Genomic DNA, 21,716 nt, shown 5'->3' with positions numbered 1-21,716 from the left:
AGTGGAAAAAGTAGTTAAATTTATGAGAGCTATAAAAACTAGGAGCAGTAGTTCATCAAAACATCCAAAGTGTTATTTGACAGATTTATCACCAGAAAATAAATCTGTATTTCTACAGCCGTCACTATGTGCTGTACATTTTGAAAATGTTTAAGCAGACTTGTCCGGAATGTAATAATTCGAGCTGGGACATAATTTAATCGCACTTTTCTATTTTCGCGCTTCAGGCCACACAGAACTTTTCGGAGCGGCAAACTTTAGCTTATCACCAAAGCACTTTAAGCCTACTGCATTACCTTAACCAGAGTTCATGCTAATGTCAACAGAATTTTCCTCGGATTCTATAACTGTTATTTCGACAATACGTTCAGAAATGCTGATTGATTTTATCTGAAACTATCTAGACTTGAATCTTTAATATCAATGTGATTCTTTGCTGTTCTTCTCTGAATAAATACATCCGTCCTTCTTATATATCGCACATGAAATAAAATAGCGCTTCCAAGCTTGTAGTAAAAATCGTCTCCAATACTGAGTGTCATTTTAAATGACTTGGGGGCTGAATCGTGAATGTTCATCCCTGGTAATCGCATTTTATCCCTTTGAAAAAGTATTACAAGTACGAAAGGTGCTTTTTATGTCACATTGCTACCGTAATAGTTCTACTTTTTCCAGCTAGTGCCCACCATTGGGAACATTATCAAAATGATTACCCGTCTGAGAGTGCCAATCAAAAGTTTGCATTACATTCCTGGAAGTGCGCTTTGGAGTCGTAGTTTTAATCAAACATTCTGCTGCAGGGAACGGTGCTTTCATAGAGGTCATTTTAAGCGACGTAGGATCACAAGAGTGATTGTTAATGGGGTTTTCCATGTACACTAATTAGGCTTGACAAAGACCAAGCGTCATTAGTGTTTTAGTTCATCTTTTCCTTGCACACACATTGTGTGTGTGTGTGTGTGTGTGACTGTGACTCAGCAGCCCAAGAGAGCCCCTCGGGGAGATGGAAATGATTTTTAGTGCCTCCTACACACATACTTTTATATACATCATGGATCATTGGGAGAACGCCAACTGACTCATGCTTGGGCAGAAGACGTTGGCTGAACAAACTGGGCGAGTTAATCCAAATTAACTCAATAATACATTACTGTTTTTAATAATTTGCATAGTGCATTCATGCTTTATGTTATGTTTAATGGTATGAAAAAGTATGTGAACCTTTTGGAATTTCTCACATTTCTGCATAAAATCAGCATCAAATGTGATCTGAGCTTTGTCAAAATCACACAGATGAAAAAAACAATGTCTGCTTTAACTAAAACCACCCAAACATTTATAGGGTTTCATATTTTAATGATGATAGTATGCAAACAATGACAGAAGGGGGGAAAAATAAGTAAGTAAACCATCACATTTAATATTTTGTGGCCCCCCCTTTGCAGCAATAACTTCAACCAGACGCTTTCCTTCCTTTCTGGCACATCGATCAGGACTAATCTTGGCCCATTCTTCTCTACAAAACTGCTGTAGTTCAGTCAGATTCCTCGGATGTCCGGCACGGATCGCTGTCTTTAGGTTATGCCACAGCATCTCAATGGGGTTCAAGTCTGTACTTTGACTTGGCCACCCCAGAATGTGTATTTTGTTCTTCTGAAACCATTCTGAAGTTGATTTACTTCTGTGTTTTGGATCACTGTCTTGTTGCAGCAGCCATCCTCTTTATAGCTTCAACTGTCTGACAGACTGACTCAGGTTTTCCTACAAAACATCCTGATAAAGTTTTTTAATTCATTCTTCCATTAATGACAGCACGTTGTCCAGGCCTTGAAGTAGCAAAACTGCCCCAAACCATGTTACTCCCTCCACCATGCTTCAGGGTGGTGATGAGGTGTTTATGTTGGTGAGCTGTTTCATTTTTCCTCCACACAACATGACTTTGTGTGTTACTCCCAATCAATTCAACTTTGGTTTCGTCAGTCCACAAAATATTTTGCCAAAACTTCTTTGGCGAGTCCAAGTGCCTTTTTGTGAACATTAGACAAGCAACAATATTTTTTAGACAGGAGCGGCTTCCTCCGTGGGGTCCTTCCAATGAACATCATTCTTGGCTATAGTTTTACATATAGTTGATGTGTGCACAGAGATATTGGACTGTGCCAGTGATTTCTGTAAGTCTTTAGCAGACACTCTTGGTTTTTTTTTTTGCCTCTCTGAGTATTCTGCGCTGAACTCTTGGCGTCATCTATGGTGGACAGCCTCTCCTTAGGAGAGAAGCCACAGTGCCAAACTCTCTCCATTTGCAGACAACTTCTCTGACTGTCGATCGATGAACATCCAGACTTTAAGAGAGGGTTTTGTATCCTTTCCCAGCTTTATACAAATCAACAATCCTTGATCGCAGGTCTTCAGACAGCTCTTTTGACAGAGTTATAATGCACATCAGACAATACTTCTCATCAAGACAATTCTTACCAGGTGTGTGTTTTATAGTTGGCAGGGCAGCTTTTAACCACTCATCAGTGACTGGGCACACACCTGACTGAAATTGTTTGGTAAAAATTGGTTTCAGTTGCTCTTTCAGTCTCCTTAGGCAGAGGGTTCATTTACTTAGTTTTTCCCCTTCTGTCATTGTTTGCATGCTATGTTCATTAAAATATGAAAACCTATAAATGGTTGGGTGGTTTTAATTCACTGTTTCTACATCTGTGTGATTTTGACAGAGATCAGATCACATTTGATGGTGATTTTATGCAGAAATATGAGAAATTCCAAAAGGTTGATTCTTTTAAGGGCCGACATACCTGACAAAAGTCCCAAAAAGACAATCCTCCCATTAAAGTTGGCCTTAGCAACGTGCCCCTATTCAAAATAAGTTTACATTTACATTACATTTTAGAATAAAAGTCTCTGCAGGCAAATGGCAATAACCTCCCCATCAACATCCACACAGAAAAGGGGAGAACTAATAAAGTGCACCCAACTTAAAGGAGGTGTCGCGTTAATTGACATACCGTAATTTCCGGAATATAAGCCGCTACTTTTTTCATTCATTTTGAATCCTGCGGTTTATAGTCCAGTGCGGCTTATTTGTTGATTTATTTGGGTTAATTGGCAACACATGCCTCCTAGCATGCATTGCAGCACTACAGCTGTAAGTAACAATCCAAATTCATGTTCTGTGCTAATTATTTATGCATTTACTGTTCCAGTTTCATTAATTGCTTGTTATGGTATTTGTTAACACTTTATTTGACAGCGGGGTCATAAGACTGTCATAACACTGTCATAGTTATGACATAAGACTATCATGGGCATTACTGAATGCTTATGACAGATATCATTAAGTGTCATCCAGCAAATTATGTTACCAACTCCATTAATGTCCAGCTTGGATCTTTTAAATCCATTCAAAGTGAGATAATTTGCCGAATAAAACTCAAAGATAACTGTTATAAGCATTTGTTAATGCTCATGACAGTGTCATGTCATAATTATGTCTAATCGTCTAATGACAGTGTTATGGCGCCACTGTCAAATAAAGTGTTACCAAATACCGTAACTAGCAATTAATGAAAGAACAGGAACAGTAATTGAAAAATAATTAGTACAGAACATTTAAGAACGTATTTTGATTGTTATTTACATCTGTTGCGCTGCAATGCATGCTAGGAGGCATGTTGGACAACAACAGTGTTGACAACAGGTGGCATAAAAGATTGACTGTCTCCCTCAAGGGAGCAGTGATGGTCAAATGAAGCTTCTTGAAGCGATGAAGCTTTGCAAACAATTGGTTCAAAGCTTCATGGTGGTTCATTTGGTCTTCTGACCATCGTATGATGCCGCTATCTAATGAAGTGTGACCAGTTATTATCTTTTGGTGTAAATATCCCATAATACAGTGAGGACAGCTGCGGCTTATAGTCCAGTGCGGCTTATCTGTGAACAAATGCCGTTTTCCTGTCACATTTAGTGGGTGGCGGCTTATAATCAGGTGCGCCTTATAGTGCAAAAATTACGGTAGATACATACAAACAAAAAGTTCCAACTTTGAAGGAGGATTGACGGAAATAAAATAGAAATAAGAAAACAACCAAATTTTGTCTAATTATAAAATACCAACATAGAATTTTTGCATGTCTGAGATATCCCTGTTACATATCGTCATATTGCAATAATAAATTGGATTTATAATCTTCTCTTCTTACTGTATTCAGTTGATTAGTCATGCACTACAGTTTTTTTTAATGTCCTAGAAGTCTTTATTAGGGGACCTTTAGGAGATATGACACCAAAATGCGATTAATTTGGATAATTAATTACAAATCCTGTAATTAAAAACACTTAATTGCCTGACAGCAATATTATATATAAATATACATATATTATTGCTGTCAGGCAATTAAATTTATATAAGCCAGTGTATTTAGAAATATTCATAATCTGCCTGTTCTCTCTGTGACTCCTCCACTCCTTTTTCATCAGTCTTAACTAATGGGGAGAGAGAGAGAGAGACAGGATGTTTATTAATTTATTAATAATTTATTTTATTATTTATTAATTAATAAGTGTTTTATTTTTGCTGTTACGAATTTTAAAAACATGCTTAACAGTTTGGCATAAGACAAAATGTAATAAACCAATATTAGTCCCACTGTGGGGAAATGTACAACTACAAATATATATTGCTACAAATTTTAAACAGTGTAATGAGAGTCTAGTCTACTCATTAATTTCGTTCTTTATGTGCTCTTTACACGCAAACGTAGACATGCAGGCGCGAGCACACGAAACATGGCGACAGCGCCTGTCGACGTACCGGCTTTTGCTGACGCTGTACAGGGTTTTGTGTGAATAAACATGTCAGTTATTCTTCCAAATTTCACTGCGTCTCTGCACCTCCCTCTCATTCATTTCCATCTCACTTTTCCGGGGGTGGGTTAAGTGGAGCTCTGAGATATTTCATTGGACTAACAAAAATTGGACCAACAAATGGGCCACGTGCCACAGCAGAGAAAACTTTTTTTGTGTGGGTGTAAATTAAACAGCGTCACCGGCCCAAAAATGTATGTAGTCCCACTGGGAAGTGCCCTGGTACACCCGATGGCCAGTCCACCTCTGTCATCAGCCCTCCCAGTTACAATGGATTGGTACGCCTAGCGCCGTTAATGGCACTAAAACGTGAGCAATTACAGCCTGTCCTCCCAGTTAAGATTAATTGGATGTCTGTCGTTGTCACTGACTGGCAATGAGTTCAATACAAAGATGATTTAATCATAAAAAACAAACATTTAGTGTTATCAGTGTGCAACCAGATTGTATTTCTGCATTTCATTATTTAAAAAAAAAAGATATATAAACATTATACCGTATTGGCCCAAATATAAGATGGCCCTGATTATAAGACGACCCCCTCTTTTTCAAGACTCAAGTAAGTTTGAAAAAAGACTTTTTGAACACCAAATGTATTTTTATACAGAAAATAATTTCTGTACATCCGAAACAAATGATTATAACAATATATTTGAGAGAAAAAGCATGTTATTTTGCCTCATTCAAATCTTAATATCTGAACATTTAAATATGTAAACTAAAGTGCAATCACATTTGTAAATGAATGGCTTCTGTTTTTGAAATGTAAATAAACCAACCTATTGTGATAAAAAGACAAAATCGCAATAACTGCATTAACCATCAAAGTGAAGTCTAACTGTACCTGTAGTATTGAAACAAATCTGAATAAGGAAAATCATTGCAATAAAAAATTGCAAACTGGTTAAACTTGAGAGAAGCTGAGATCTGTCATGACAGAACATCGCTTCAATGATATCTGGCGCCATCTAGCGTCGTGAATGGGTATAATGTCTAGATCGCGAATATAAGGTAACCCCCTCTTTTTCACTCTTATTTCAATGCAAAAAACACCGTCTTATATCCAGGTCAATACGGTAATTATGAGAGTGTTCCGATATTATCGGGCCGTTAAAAGCATTTTAAAATGATATTGGATAATATCGACATGTGTTTTTCAATATCGGTTTTGGGCCAATATGCATGTTGTCTTCGAAGTGAATGTCAAAGACTTCTGCCTTCGTACAAGGGCTGGTCACAGGGTAGCACAGCAGTTATGCTTATTGACCATTAGATATATCCAAATTAAGATGCTTGGGATTTGTTATGTTAGCAGACTGTGAAAGATTATTTTATTCATGCTTATAAAACAAAATAATTAACTGCTGTGAAATTATATGTGTTTGTTATGCTTTGTTGTGAGACTGTATTATAGCATAATACAATGTTCGTGTGCTCCAAATATTCCTTTGAACATACACAATGGGTGTCTGTTCACTGCCTTATCAAGATATGACTCCCTCTCGTACCAGCTACGGCTAACCCTCAAGGTCGCAGCTCGGGATGTTTTTCTCTGGAAAATCACCAGAGTTGGGCAGTAATAAGGTTCACTTTCGTTTTCGTAGAAGGTATCGTTTCATAATAAGCAACGCCCTTTCAACAAGCATATAGACCAGGGGTCCCCAAACTACGGCCCGGCCCACCTCCACATTTGGTCCGGCCCCCTGAACAATACCAGAGAGCTTTTTTTTTTTTCCCAATAGTATTATTTATTTCCTGGCATTTTCTGTGAAGAACCCAGAGAGGGATATTTGGTTATTATCTATTTAATTAATAGTGTTATTATTATTATATTATTATGTTTAGGGCTGTCAAATTTATCGCGTTAATGGGCGGTAATTAATTTTTTAAATCAATCACGTTAAAATATTTAACGCAATTAATGCATGCGCGGCACGACCCACTCTCGCATTGCCGCAAACAGTCTACAATGGCGCCGTTTTACTTATATACAGAGCTAAGAGGCAGCTTCAAGTGAGTGGAGTAGATACAATCAGTCATTTGGGCCATGCTTTAAATTGGTAAAAGCTTGAACATCTCTCCGCAACACCGATAAATATTGTGGGAAGCGAATGACAAGAGTTGGGGAAGAATGACAAGAGTTGATCTTTTTCTTAACACCCTCTATTGTACCCAACGCATTTGCAGCCACCACACACAGTCATGGTTTCACCACTTCCCCTCATGCATTTGGGCAGAACAGTTAAGTCGCTACTGTATCATTTACCAAAAGCTCAACAAATTCACTAGATGGCAATATTTTGTCACAATATACAAACTCACATTTATCCTTTAAGAGTTACAAGTCTTTCTATCCGTGGATCCTTTTCACAGAAAGAATGTTAGTAATGTTAATGCCATCTTGTGGATTTGTTATAATAAACAAATACAGTACTTATGTACCGTATGTTGAATGTATATATCCGTCTTGTGTCTTATCTTTCCATTCCAACAGGAATTTACAGAAAAATATGGCATATTTTATAGGTGGTTTGAATTGCGATTAATTAAGATTAATTAATTTTTAAGCTGTAATGAACTCGATTAAAAATTTTAATCGTTTGACAGCCCTAATTATATTATATTATATTATATTATATTATATTATATTATATTATATTATATTATATTATATTATATTTATTTTATTTTATCTACTTAAGAATCCAGAAAGGGTTGATTGTGGCTTTCTGAAAAACAATATATTTTTACATTTAGGCACTCCTGCAATCGTCACACTTTTTCTGTTACAAACTGACCTCGGCCCCTCATCAGAGAAGGGAAAAGTTACAGAATAGCTCTTATTCTGAGCTACTGATTACTACTTGTCTTGGGGTTCAAAATTCAACTTCCCTGACACAGACCATTTGCATCCATGGTGCAAAACATTAATTGAACAATAAGTTATTGAAAAATAATGAGTAATAAACTCATAAATTAGCAATAATAAGTTAAGTTCATGACTGCAAATATCGGTATCGGATTTTTAGAGTTGGACAATATTGGAAAATCGGCTATCTGTGAAAAAATTATTATCGGACAGTTCTAGAAATTATTACTAAGAGTTCCACGTCCATCCACGTATGTGAACATGGCATTTTCAGTCATGTAGGCCATACCAAATGTTAATATTGTGGCCTACATGGCCCAAAATTTGATGTCCACGTATGTGGATGTCAGGGCTTTATAGGGTTTTAAATAATCCAAAATAGCCACTTCTCCAATAAAGGTTTGTGTTACAAAAATAGGTTTCTGCTTTTGTATACTATGATTAATCGCGATTAATCTCATGTGATGGCAGGGGGCGCTGGTGAGTGCTCTGGCAGATGACACAGTACACCTTTGGAACCTGAGGCAGAAGAGACCTGCTATCCTGCACTCGCTCAAGTTCAGCAGAGAGAGGTGAGAGTGGCGTACACGAGTAGATGTTATGAAATAATATGAAAGGTGTTTCACTGTCATGAAGTATTTCAATGACATGTCTCTTGAGAGGCACGTACTGCAGAAGCGTCAAACACATATTTGTCATTGGCGCATCGTTATTGTTTCATTTGGAGGGACGTGATGTCTGCCAACTAGGGCTGCAGTTATCGATTATTTTTGTAATCGATTAATCTATCAACTATTTAGTTTGAATAATCGAGTAATCGGATTAAGAACATTGAATGAAAATCATCAGAAAATGATTGCAATTACAAATGCTTTGGTAGTTATAACTGCATTTATTTTGCTTGCAATGAAAAAAACAAAAAGAGAATGAAAAAAATAAAATAAATGTTTATCATTTTACACAAAACGCCAAAAATGGTTCGGACAAAAGTATTGGCACACTTTGAAAAATCTTGTGATGCTTCTCTAATTTGTGTAATTAAAAGCACCTGTTACTTGTGGCACAAACAGGTGGTGGCAATAACTAAATCACACTTGCAGCCAGTTAAAATGAATTAAAGTCGACTCAACCTCTGTCCTGTGTCCTTGTGTGTACCACATTAAGCATGAAGAAAGGAAAGAAGACCAAAGAACTGTCTGAGGACTTTAGAAAAAGAATTGCGAGGGTTAGCATGGGCAATCTCAAGCCTACAAGTCCATCTCCAAAGACCTGAATGTTCCTGTGTCTACCGTGCGCAGTGTCATCAATAAGTGTGAAGCCCATGTCACTGTGGCTAACCTCCCTAAATGTGGACGGGAAAAAAATTGATGAGAGATTTCAACACAAGAATGTGCGTATGGTGAATAAAGAACCTTGACTAATATCCAAACAAGTTCAAGCTGTCCTGCAGTCCGAGGGTACAACAGTGTCAACCCTTGCTACCAGTCAGTGTCCAAATAAAAAGGGACTCTATGGTAGGATACCCAGGAAGACCCCACTTCTGACTTCTAACCAAGAGACATAAAAAAGCCATGCTGGAGTTTGCCAAAACTTACCTGAGAAAGCCAAAAACGTTTTGGAAAAATGTTCTCTGGTCAGTTGAGACAAAAGTAGAGCTTTTTGAGAAAAGGCATCAACAGAGTTTACAAGAAAAAAAAAAAAAAAAACGAGGCCTTCAAAGAAAAGAACACGGTCCCCACGGTCAAACATGGCTGAGGTTCCCTGATGTTTTGGGGTTGCTTTGATGCCTCTTGCACTGGACTGCTTGACTGTGTGCATGGCATTATGAAGTTTGAAGACTACCAACAAATTTTGCAGCATAATGTAGGGCCCAGTGTGAGAAAGCTGGGTCTCCCTCAGAGGTCATGGGTCTTCCAGCAGAACAATGACCCAAAACACACTTCAAAAAGCGCTAGAAAATGGTTTGAGAGACAGCACTGGAGACTTCTAAAGTGACCAGCAAAGAGTCCAGATCTGAATCCCCATAGAATACCTGTGAAGAGATCTGAAAATGGCAGTTTGGAGAAGGCACCCTTCAAATCTCAGAGACCTGGAGCAGTTGGTCAAAGAAGAATGGTCTAAAATTCCAGCAGAGCATTGTAAGAAACTCAATAATGAATACTGGAAGCGGTTGTTCTCCGTTATTTTGTCTAAAGGTTGTGCTACCAAGTATTAGGCTCAGGGTGCCAATACTTTTGTCCGGCCCATTTTTGGAGTTTTGTGTAAAATGATAATGATCTTTTTTCATTCTCTTTTGTTTAGTTTTTTTCATTGCAAGCAAAATAAATAAAGATATTACTATCAAAGTATTTGTAATTGCAGTCATTTTTTGGGAGAAATTGCGCATTATTATAGAATTGCAGGGATGCAAATACTTTGGCCAGCAGTGATTTTTTTTTTTTTCATCCCTGAGAGTTTTAGACCTGTAGTTTAGAGGTAGTTTTTAATTCTACCGTATACCTGAAACTTTAACTCAAACCACTGTAATTATTGGTTTTAGGTCATCTACACTCAGTCGATCGGTCTTTCAAAGCCCCAGCAGCTCATCGCTAAGCAGTGACAGGCACAGAATTGATAGCGTTAATGCCCGTGGCTTATCTTTAAGGTTATTGAGTCCATCTGATATGGCTAAGTTAGTTTGTAGCATGCAGACCAGGCTCCATATTTTTCCATTACACCTCATATGTCTGCCAACATACAGTGGGGCAAATAAGTATTTAGTCAACCACTAATTGTGCAAGTTCTCCCACTTGAAAATAATAGACAGGCCTGTAATTGTCAACATGGGTAAACCTCAACCATGAGAGACAGAATGTGGAAAAAAAACCCAGAAAATCACATTGCTTGATATTTAAAGAATTTATTTGCAAATCATGGTGGAAAATAAGTATTTGGTCAATACCAAAAGTTCATCTCAATACTTTGTTATGTACGCTTTGTTGGCAATAACTGAGGCCAAACGTTTTCTGTAACTTGACCATCTTTTCACACACTGTTGCTGGTATTTTGGCCCATTCCTCCATGCAGATCTCCTTCTAGAGCAATGATGTTTTGGGGCTGTCGTTGGGCAACACGGACTTTCAACTCCCTCCACAAATTTTCTATGGGGTTGAGATCTGGAGACTGGGTATGCTACTCCAGGACCTTGAAATGCTTCTTACGAAGCTACTCCTTTGTTGCCCTGGCTGTGTGTTTGGGATCATTGTCATGCTGAAAGACCCAGCCACGTCTCATCTTCAATGCCCTTGATGATGGAAGGAGTTTTTCCCTCAAAATCTCTCGATACATGGCCCCATTCATTCTTTCCTTTACACAGATCAGTCTTCCTGGTCCCTTTGCAGAAAAACAGCCCCAAAGCATGATGTTTCCACCCCCATGCTTCACAGTGGGTATGGTGTTCTTCGGATGCAATTCAGTATTCTTTCTCCTCCAAACACGAGAACCTGTGTTTCTACCAAAAAGGTCTATTTTGGTTTCATCTGACCATAACATATTCTCCCAGTCCTCTTCTGGATCATCCAAATGCTCTCTAGCCTACCGCAGATGGGCCTGGACGTGTACTTTCTTCAGCAGGGGGACACGTCTGGCAGTGTAGGATTTGAGTCCCTGGCGGCGCATTGTGTTACTGATAGTAGCCTTTGTTACTTTGGTCCCAGCTCTCTGTAGGTCATTCACTAGGTCCCCCTGTGTGGTTCTGGGATTTTTGCTCACCGTTCTTGTTTTCATTTTGACGCCACGGTGTGAGATCTTGCATGGAGCCCCAGATCGAGGGAGATTATCAGTAGTCTTGCATGTCTTCCATTTTCTAATAATTGCTCCCACAGTTGATTTCTTTACACCAAGCATTTTACCTATTGCAGATTCAGTCTTCCCTGCCTGGTGCAGGTCTACAATTTTGTCTCTGGTGTCTTTCGACATCTCTTGGGTCTTTGGAGTGGAGTTTGGAGTGTGACTGACTGAGGTTGTGGACAGGTGTCTTTTACACCGATAATGAGTTAAAACAGGTGCCATTATTACAGGTAACGAGTGGAGCCTCGTTACACCTCGTTAGAAGTTAGACCTCTTTGACAGCCAGAAATCTTGCATGCTTGTAGGTGACCAAATACTTATTTTCCACTCTAATTTGGAAATAAATTCTTTAAAAATCAAACAATGTGATTTTCTGTTTTTTTTTCTCCACATTCTGTCTCTCATGGTTGAGATTTACCCATGTTGACAGTTACAGGCCTCTCTAATCTTTTCAAGTAGGAGAGCTTGCACAATTGGTGGTTGACTAAATACTTATTTGCCCCACTGTATGAGGTTAATGTACTTAACGTGGGGACCTAGACTCTCATTTAAATGTTATGATGTTCTTGACTTTAAGGTTAATTCCTTCTCTGACCAACCTCGTAACTCAATTTTCTTGTCAAGTCTCTCCATTTACTCATTTTTTGCCATTTTCTTCCCCCAAAATCGACCTACCAATGAAATCCAAGCTTTCTAGTTAAAAACTAATATGAAACCACACATATTCGTCTACTTTCAATCCACAACACAAGCGCAGACCTCAAGGAATTCCGACAAACTGTCTCCTACAATCACTGACGCCGTGATCACCCATCGGAACCGATCATCTCACGCGCTAGTATCCGTTCCTCTGAAAAGTCGCGTCAGAAGCGGTGATCTGACGCAGGGCTGACATGACGGACAGGTGGCCGCCAGCGACTTTAACGGGACGCCTGGCGTCCTTACGGAGGCGCTTGACTGCCTCTGACATTTAGTAAGCGTCGCCACCACCCCGAGACACGTCCGCGTTGCCGCTTGGCGAGAGATGTCTTGCTTCGAGGGACTCTGCAAAGACACTTGAGACATTCACATTTGGAAGATGACAGGAAGAAAGTTGTTAACATTAAAGAATTGAGAACTGCACTCTACGCGTGACCACAGCGTGACATCAAATCCATATTCGCATACTCGTTTACCGCAGACAGAAGATTCCCTTTGTCCGCCTCGCGATCCAAATTTGAGTCGGACGGGCGAGCACGGCATTGCAGAAAGGCCTCCGGCGCGCGCGTCCATTCATATGGGATCACCGAAACGAGGCGAGAAGAGAAGGGAGGCGGAGCTGAGACAGACTGGGCCTCCGCCAGACAGCGGTGAGTCAGTCTGTGGGTTGCGCTGTCGGGGATGCGAGCGAGAGGATGGAAGAAATCCTGCCGAGTCACTCTGGCGTAGGATGCTCTCGTCACCTCGTGGCCTCGCAGGAAGCCGCTACAGATGTTGACGTCGCAGTGGACGTGGGCTGATATGATGGAAGATAATAAGGAAGGGAAGATTTGGTCAGCGCACATGAATAACTCGGGCGCTTTCTCATTTGCATGTTAAAAATCTCTCTCTCAGAGGAAGATTGTGTTCCTGTCAAAATCCACGAAAATATATCATAAGGGACAAGTTGGAAATCTCCCAAACTGAAATTGTGGCAGAACCTTTAGTTAATGTGTTTTGTGCAAAGGTGTAGGTTTGGTCTCAACATACAGTGGTATGAAAAAGTATCTATACCTTTTGGAATTTCTCACATTTCTGCATAAAATCACCATCAAATGTGATCTTTGTCAAAATCGCACAGATGAAAAAACAGTGTCTGCTTTAACTAAAACCACCCAAACATTTATAGGTTTTCATATTTTAATGAGGATAGGATGCAAACAAAGAGAGATGGGGTAAAATAAGTAAGTAAACCATCACATTTCATATTTTGCAGCAATAACGTCAACCTGACGCTTCCTGTAGCTTCAGATCAGTCTGGCACATCGATCAGGACGAATCTTGACCCATTCTTCTCTACAAAACTGCTGTAGTTCAGTCATATTCCTGGGATGTCTGGCATGCATCGCTGTCTTTAGGTCATGCCACAGCATTTCAATGGGGTTCAAGTCTGGACTTTGACTTGGCCACTCCGGAACGTGTATTTTGTTCTTCTGAAACCATTCTGAAGTTGATCTACTTCTGTGTTTTGCATCATTGTCTTGTTGCAGCATCCATCCTCTTTTTAGCTTCACCTGCCAGACAGACAGCCTAAGCTTTTCCTGCAAAACGTCCAGATAAACTTTTGAATTCATTCTACCATTATTGATTGCAAGTTGTCCAGGCCCTGAGGCAGCTAAACAGCCCCAAATCATTATGCTTCCTCCACCATGCTTTACGGTGGGGATGAGGTGTTGATGTTGGTGAGCTGTTCCATTTTTCCTCCACACATGACGTTGTGTGTTACTCCCAAACAATTCAACTTTGGTTTCATCAGTCCACAAAATATTTTGCCAAAACCTCTGTGGAGTGTCCAAGTGCCTTTTTGCGAACATTAAATGAGCAACAATGTTTTGTGGCTTCCTCCGTGGAGTCCTCCCATTAATACCATTCTTGACCATAGTTTTACAAACAGTTGATGTGTGCACATAGATATTGGACTGTGCCAGTGTAAGTCTTAGCAGACACTCTAGGGTTCTTTTTTTTTACCTCTCTGAGTATTCTGCGCTGAACTCCTGGCGTCATCTATAGTGGACGACCACTCGTTGTGAGAAAAGCAACAGTGCCAAACTCTCTCCATTTGTAGACAACGTCTCTGACCGTTCATTGATGAACATCCAGACTTTTAAAGATGGTTTTGTATCCTTTTCCCAGCTTTATACAAATCAACAATCCTTGATTGCAGGTCTTCAGACTGCTCTTTTGACCGAGCCATAATGCACATCAGACAATGCTTCTCATCAAGACGATTCTTACCGTGTGTGTGTTTTATAGTGGGCAGGGCAACTTTAAACCACTCATCAGTGATTGGGCACACTCCTAACTTAAACATTTTTTGATAACAGTTGCTATTTGAGTATCCTTGGGGAAATCTATGGGGGAAAAACACAAAAGTGAGCTCAGTATCAGGATTACAAAATTCCTTGTTAGCTGAAAGTCACATCCATGTAGGTGAGTTGTTGATCTCGCGATGGTGTGAGGCCAAGGACTAGTTTAAGTAAGCTTATGACGATGATCAGCGGCACCTGGTCCATGGCTCATCCGTCTGTGAAATCAAGGTGACAATTAAGCCAAAAATGTCATCGTGCTGATCCAGGCCACATCTGCCGCACTGACATTAAGCGGGAGTTTGAGCACGTCCGGTCTGCAAGGTCCGCCCCGGAGCAGCGCGTAACCTATCATTTCGACTGTCATAGTGCTGATCCGGGCCACATCTGGCACACTGATGTTAAGCGAGTGTGATTGCTATGCGGATCTGGCACGCAGTCGCCTGCTATTGGGGTCCTATCAAAGGGGTTGTACCAATTGCCATGGCCATATATTTTGGTTCAAAATTATTAAATCGGAGATGGTAATCATGTTTTTAAAGCCAGAACAGAAGCAAATGCAACCATTTTTTAACTCTTGGACTGGCTGGAAATAATCATTTCAAGCAATGTCAACCCTTTAAGCAAGACTCTTCCCCTTCAGTTTGAGATTTGATTTTTTTGTACAGTAAGTCATTTCCCTCTGCTGCTCTCATTCTTTGCATGGGGAGGACACAATCTGTCATCTCATTAGATTCTTCTGAACTGAAACCCTGCTTGGAGATTTGGGCTCAGCGGCATCTCGGATTAGGGGACTCCTCGGGGCTAGAGATTTGCCACATGAGCTGCTATATTACTACTACTTTTCACGTAGGATTGCAGTCACCAATATGGTATTAGGCCATTCCCGCAAAATTTTAGGTTACTAATTGAACGTTCTGACCTCATAGCAATGATAGCGAGTCAACAAATTCCCAAGCTCGACTATGATTGGCAAGTTTTGTCTTTTTAATTGTCTGAAACTACAGCTAAAATACTAAGAGATTCAGTGTAGGGCCAGGACAATGATCAAGGTCGCACATTACTATTCCTGGGATGAACTGGAGGTGGAACGGGAGGATGGATGAAAGAGCGAAATGATGAAAAACGAATTAAAAGATGAACAAATGGCCACAGCTGAGAAGGACAGAAGGGTTGGTACCCTCTCATTAAACTCACTTTAACCTGTCAGAGGGCTCAATTGTTTTTTTTCAGTGTTGGATGTGATTTGTCAGGAATGTCTTAACTCATTTTTTGTGTTTTTCCTTTCACAGGATAACCTTCTGCCACCTGCCTTTCCAGAGTAAGTGGCTGTACATCGGCACAGAACGAGGAAACATCCACATCGTCAACGTGGAGTCCTTCATGCTCTCAGGCTACGTCATCATGTGGAACAAAGCCATTGAACTGTAAGTGTGTCCTGGCTATCGATGACAGTGAACGATCATTTTTCATTGCCATTGATGATGATCGACGTCCAATCCATTTGAACTAGTAGGGGCCTTTGCAAATTCAAACAGATTTGTCATCTATTGCCATCAATGGGAGCAAATGAATGAGATTTTGACGTTTTACCATTTTGAATGAACAATTATTTTTAACAAAACAACATACAGTATCTAAACTATGAGGGTATTTAACAATGTTTTGCGTCTTTATGGAATTGGCTCGTTGTTAACTACTATGTATCATTTCACCCTTAGTACAATACGATATTTGTAACGATCCAAATAATTGTATCATTACACCGTTTATCGATGGCGGAACGAATTAGAACAGGGACCGGGTGCGATGAGCAAGAAGCGACCCCCCCGAGTGGATAATCCGGGGGCGGGTGGCAAGTGGAAATTTTTTTGCAGGCCCCTCAACAGGCTGGCAGAGATACTTTAACACTTTAAACACTACTGGTAGTCCCCAAATTACGAACGAGTTCCGTTCTTACTCTGGCGATGTAACTCGAATTTCCACATAAATCGGAATTAAACCCACCTTAAATGCCTCTAAATCTCAAAATAAATATCCAAAAACGTATTATACTCAGAGGTAGGTAGTAACGCGTTACATTTACTTGAGTAGCTTTTTGAGAACAATGTACTTCTAAGGCTACGTTCATACTGCAGGTCTTAATGCACAATTCCGATTTTTTGTCATATGTTTTTTGGCGTGCCTGTTCAGACTGCTTTTGTCCATTGAGCCTTTTCAAGTATAAAACACAACAAGTGAGCGTTTCACTGAACTGTCATTTAAATCTGCGTTAATTGCGTCAAATATTTTAACGCGATTAATTAAAAAAATTAATTAAAGCCCGTTAACGCGATAATTTTGACAGCCCTAATATTTATATATGTTAAAATTACCCCTGTGAGAAGTTCATTTCATTCAAGAAATCCTTGAGAAGTTAAGACTTGAATATAAACTATGCAATTTTTTTTTACCCTGCATATTTTTTTTTACCCTGCCTCTTAAAAGAATCGGAATCGAGAATCGTTCGGAACCGGAATCGAAACATGGAATCGGAATCGCTAAATTTCAAACGATGCCCAACCCTAGTACGACTAGGGGACTACCTGTATAACAACTCTGCGCATCATCTTCCCTTTCTTTTTCACCCTCCCCTCGCCCAACCACGCCCACTTTACGCCCACAAACTTGGGTGCGGCCGCACATCCAGCACCCCTACAAGTTCCTTCCCTGCCCCTCATTAATATCAGTTTTTTCATTCACATGCTAACTGAATGTAAATTCATGACTGACAAAAAGTAGTGCACAATTCAGCAAAGTGTTTAAAGTCAATGGGAATTGAAGTCATATTGCCACGTTGCAACACGCCGCGCATCGACTCAACTAAGTGCTTCAATGCTTGCTGTGTAATCACTATTTTACATTTTCAGAAGGTTATTATAGTTGGCATGGACTTTTTAGACATCGAAAGACTGTCCCTAGGTAAGCGGCCAAATGTTTCCTATAGCGCCTTCAATGGATCTGTCAGCTTGACAGGCTCCATTTTATTTCCCTGCTGTAGAGTCTTAAATTATTCACCGGAGCGTTTTGCTTCACACATTCCCCCCTCCTGTGCGCGTGAGTCTGTGTGTGCGCCATGAGGGACTAGCAGAGGAAGGCTGGAACAGGTGTCCGCCAAGATCAGTGTACGGCACACGCAGACGTCTGAGCTGCGGGGGAGACGAGACGATGCGAGAAGTGAGACGCGGGGGGACAGGTGGGAGTGTTGGGGGTTTGGGGAAAGGTAGGACATGCAGGGAGGAGAGAGGAGATGAACGCATGCGGTGATAAGAGAGCTTTTCCCGTTACTTGAGGATGAGATAGAAAGGGGCGATAAGGGACGGCTGCTGCTTTTGAGGACATGCGCTAACTTTGATTTCTTTTTGAAAAATCTCTTTTTAATGGGAGGATGGTGTTCAATTTGCATTGAGAGTGGCGTGTCTTCATTACGGTTACATTAGAATGTACTCAGGGCTAAGGTTGGTTGGAGGTCGACTGGCAAACCTTTTTACTGCCTACTGAAGATATTAATTTATATTAGCATGGAAGTTTTTTTGCTTTGACTTGTGAGCAGAAATTTGTGGTGGGATTTTTTTTTTTTTATGATTACTGATAAACTCTCACCTCAGAAACTTTCACATCAAGGTTTGCTTTCTCGTCTTGGTTGAGCCTGAATTTGTCAGCAGATTTATCATCAACATTGAGAAAAACACTCTTGAATTACACATTTTAACGTCTATACAAAGACGTTCCCCGGCAGTCAACCATTTTTTAAAATAAATGTATAAATAATAAAAATAAAAATGTTAAGTTACCAGGAATTTTGGCATTATGACTGTTATGTATTATCATAAGGCGGAAAACACAGACAAGACTGAAAAAGCAGTTTCTGCTATTGCACTCCTCTTTAAAAGAAACTTCTGTATTTTAAGCCAAAACAACTGTTGTTTTTGATAGAACAATATGTCTATATGCTGCCATAGCAGATTCATGGCGCATTAACTCCCCAAATTATTTTTAATTTGTCCGTTTTACCCTGAAAATCCCCGTTTACAGATGTCGCACAACCGCTTTTGTTTCAACCCAGCCATAAAACGAAGGTGATTAATTATGTTTATTATTCAAAATGTCTCTCTCTTATTTTTAGCTTTGAATCATTCATTGATGTCTAATATTTCGTTTAAAAAAAAAAGAAAAAAAGAACGACGTTAAAAAATTAATCACGCATATTTTGAACTTTTAAACAAATGACGTCACAATGAAAAAAAAGGTGTCTGTAAAAAAAGTCACGGATATCTACCTCATAAATATCGCTTAATTGTATTTTTTTTTGTTACTGTCACATTTTCTCCGATATGTTAGATGATAAATAATCGATCCAAACTAAGAAAAAAAAATGTTTAAAAGTGTAAATATATGAAAAAGAAAATCTCGACCACTCCTTGATGTCTGCGATTTCTGCATCGCGACCCTTGTTATATTACCATGTTTCACCCATAAAATCCCCCAAAAATCCAGTTGTGGCCATTCACAGCTGTGTCTTGACACTCAGTGATACATGCAACATGGAGTTTTTGGATTGAAACAAGGTAAGTACGCGATAATATCTAGTTAAAGTCATGGCATCTGTAATTCTCCAGATAGGGTTTTGCTGTTAATTTTGTTTTTTTCCCAAAATGCCCTCCTGCTCAAAATTTTTCTTCCTCCAGAAAATTGAGATTTTAACCTTTCAATGATGTATCACACATGCATATAGGACAATTTTGAGTTTGGCCAAATTGGGGGTCTCGGAGCGGAAGTTCAAGTCACCTGAGTGTTTTCCGCCATTAGCATTTTATTAGCTTTCCATTCGTTTTATTCATGGAAAAAACATCCGTAAATGTAAATGTGTGTATGCCCTCATTCATTCGTTCACACACATAGTGAACATGTCCTTCTCCATTCACAATGTCCATAATGGGAACAGCTGTATATTAACATACCCTTATATACATCCATTCATTCAGTCTTTCTCCATACAGTCTTTCTCCAAACAGTATATGCAAGCAGTGACCACTCTTATTCATTAAGTTTCATTAATAATTATTTAGAGCAGTACAAGGCCATCCAGAAGGTCTCAGCTTAGCATTGTTTACCCTTGTCCTGAGGCATCGAGACTCTTGTGTCCAGTACTCACATTTCTGTGGTCTTAAAGTGTTTGTGTGTTTTGTGGACTTGATTTAAGGTGATCGTCAGCGAGCACAGAAGTGGGGCAGGAGTAGCTAAAACATTCAGAGTGTGGTGTGATGCATATTGCACCTGAACTTATGAGTTTCAAAGACATCACAAACATTCTGTAGACATCATTTTCATTAGTTTTATGTTGAAAAAGCACACTTATTCTGTTTAAGCAAAAGCACAACATGAACGCGATGACGTAGCGAACATCTGGTGTTGCTGCCGGGCCGGTGACATCAAAAGCCCCGTCTAACAGCTTGTTTGCGACATGGCCTTTGCATGTGTGGCCTCATGTCACCGCTGCGCGAGGTGTGTTTGATGTAATGTTACGTAAAGCTCACATTTGGAGCAAATTTATTGATTCAAAAATGCTTCACAGCTACATAAACTTACAAAAAAAGGAATTATCTCTGCCAGCCCTCCCAGTCAAAATGGATAGGATGTCTATCACGGTCAATGACATTCAATGAGTTCATAGCTGCTGTACATATTAACCCTTTCATTCATCAACTAGAGATGTCCCCATCGATCGGCATCCCAATCGATCGGGTCCGATCACATCATTTTCAAAGTATCGGAATCGGCAAAAAAATATCGGACATGCCTTTTTTTAATATAAATATCTTTTAATTCAGTTGTTTTCTAATTGTATTTAACGTTACAGACATAATGTGTTACACTCATCCAGAGTCTTTAGTTTAGGCTTAAAGTAGGGTTATCAAACTTATGGCGTTAACGGCGGTAATTTTATTTTTGTTTTAATTTATCACGTTAAAATATTTAACGCAATTAACGCATGCGCTGCACGACCCACTCACGCATTGTCGCGTTCAATCTTTAATAGCGTCGTCATACCTACTGTATATATAGAGCTAAAAGGCGGCGTAAAATGAGTAGAGTGAATTTTGGCAGCCTTTGGAGACTTTTTTTAATTGGCTAAAGCTTTACAATCCCTCTCCCAATGATAAGAAATATCGTGGGACGGAATGTAGGGAAGAAAGGTAGTAGTGGATCTTTTTCTTAACACCCTATGTTATTTCCCAACACAGAGAAGATATATCAATTTGTACCACTAAGCACAGTCGTGGTTGCACTTCCCCTCATGCATTTGGGCAGAACAGTTAAATGGCTACAGTATCATTTACTGAAAGCTCAACAAATACACAAGATGGCAATATTTAGTCACAATATACAAATTCACATTTATCCTTTAAGAATTACAAGTCTTTCTATCCGTGGATCCCTCTCACGGAAAGAATGTTAATAATTCAAATGCCATCTTGAGGATTTATTGTCATAATAAACAAATACAGTACTTATGTACTGTATGTTGAATGTATATATTCGTCCGAGTTTAATTCATTTTTTTCTCAATGCATTGCCAAAATGTATATGATCGGGAAAAATTATCGGGAATGATTGGAATTGAATCGGGAGTAAAAAAAAAAAAAAAGCAATCGAATCAGGAAATGTCAAGATCGGCAGATACTCAAACTAAAATGATCGGGATCGGATCGGGAGCAAAAAAACATGATCGGAACAACCCTATCATCAACCCTTTTTATTTAATTCATTAGCTGCCATTGACGCCGCTAGACATCCAGTTCATTTTGACTGGGAGGGGCGAAAATGAATTGGACATCTAGCACCGTCAATGGCACTGAAACATGTGATTCACATAATACTGGGTTCCCATCGCATCTCCTTTTGATTCACCTCCCCTCCTTTTTCTCCTTGATTATCAGGCCCCCCACATGGTGTCTATGGGTTGTTATGACCCTGTGAGTCAGTTGATTTTCCCTAGATTGGGTCGTAACAAGGTAAATATACAGTGTATCACAAAAGTGAGTACACCCCTCTCATTTCTG

The 21,716-nt window shown here is 39.6% G+C and overlaps 1 protein-coding gene across 3 annotated transcripts in view; it reads left to right on the top strand.

Annotated features, from left to right (window-relative positions):
• The window catches only part of LOC130907329 (syntaxin-binding protein 5-like), a 172,269-nt gene that overhangs the window by 73,027 nt on the left and 77,526 nt on the right, over positions 1-21,716 (top strand). For all 3 annotated transcript variants that reach the window (XM_057822271.1, XM_057822270.1, XM_057822272.1), the window contains 2 exons: positions 8,213-8,313; positions 15,906-16,040. In XM_057822271.1, the coding sequence (XP_057678254.1) occupies positions 8,213-8,313; positions 15,906-16,040 (236 nt within the window). The remainder of the gene's footprint in view (positions 1-8,212; positions 8,314-15,905; positions 16,041-21,716) is intronic.

Source organism: Corythoichthys intestinalis, chromosome 19 (genome assembly GCF_030265065.1).
Source record: "Corythoichthys intestinalis isolate RoL2023-P3 chromosome 19, ASM3026506v1, whole genome shotgun sequence".
Classification (NCBI taxonomy): Eukaryota; Metazoa; Chordata; class Actinopteri; order Syngnathiformes; family Syngnathidae; genus Corythoichthys; species Corythoichthys intestinalis.
Note: the sequence above shows the minus strand (reverse complement) of the source record. Positions and strands in the feature narration are given on the sequence as shown.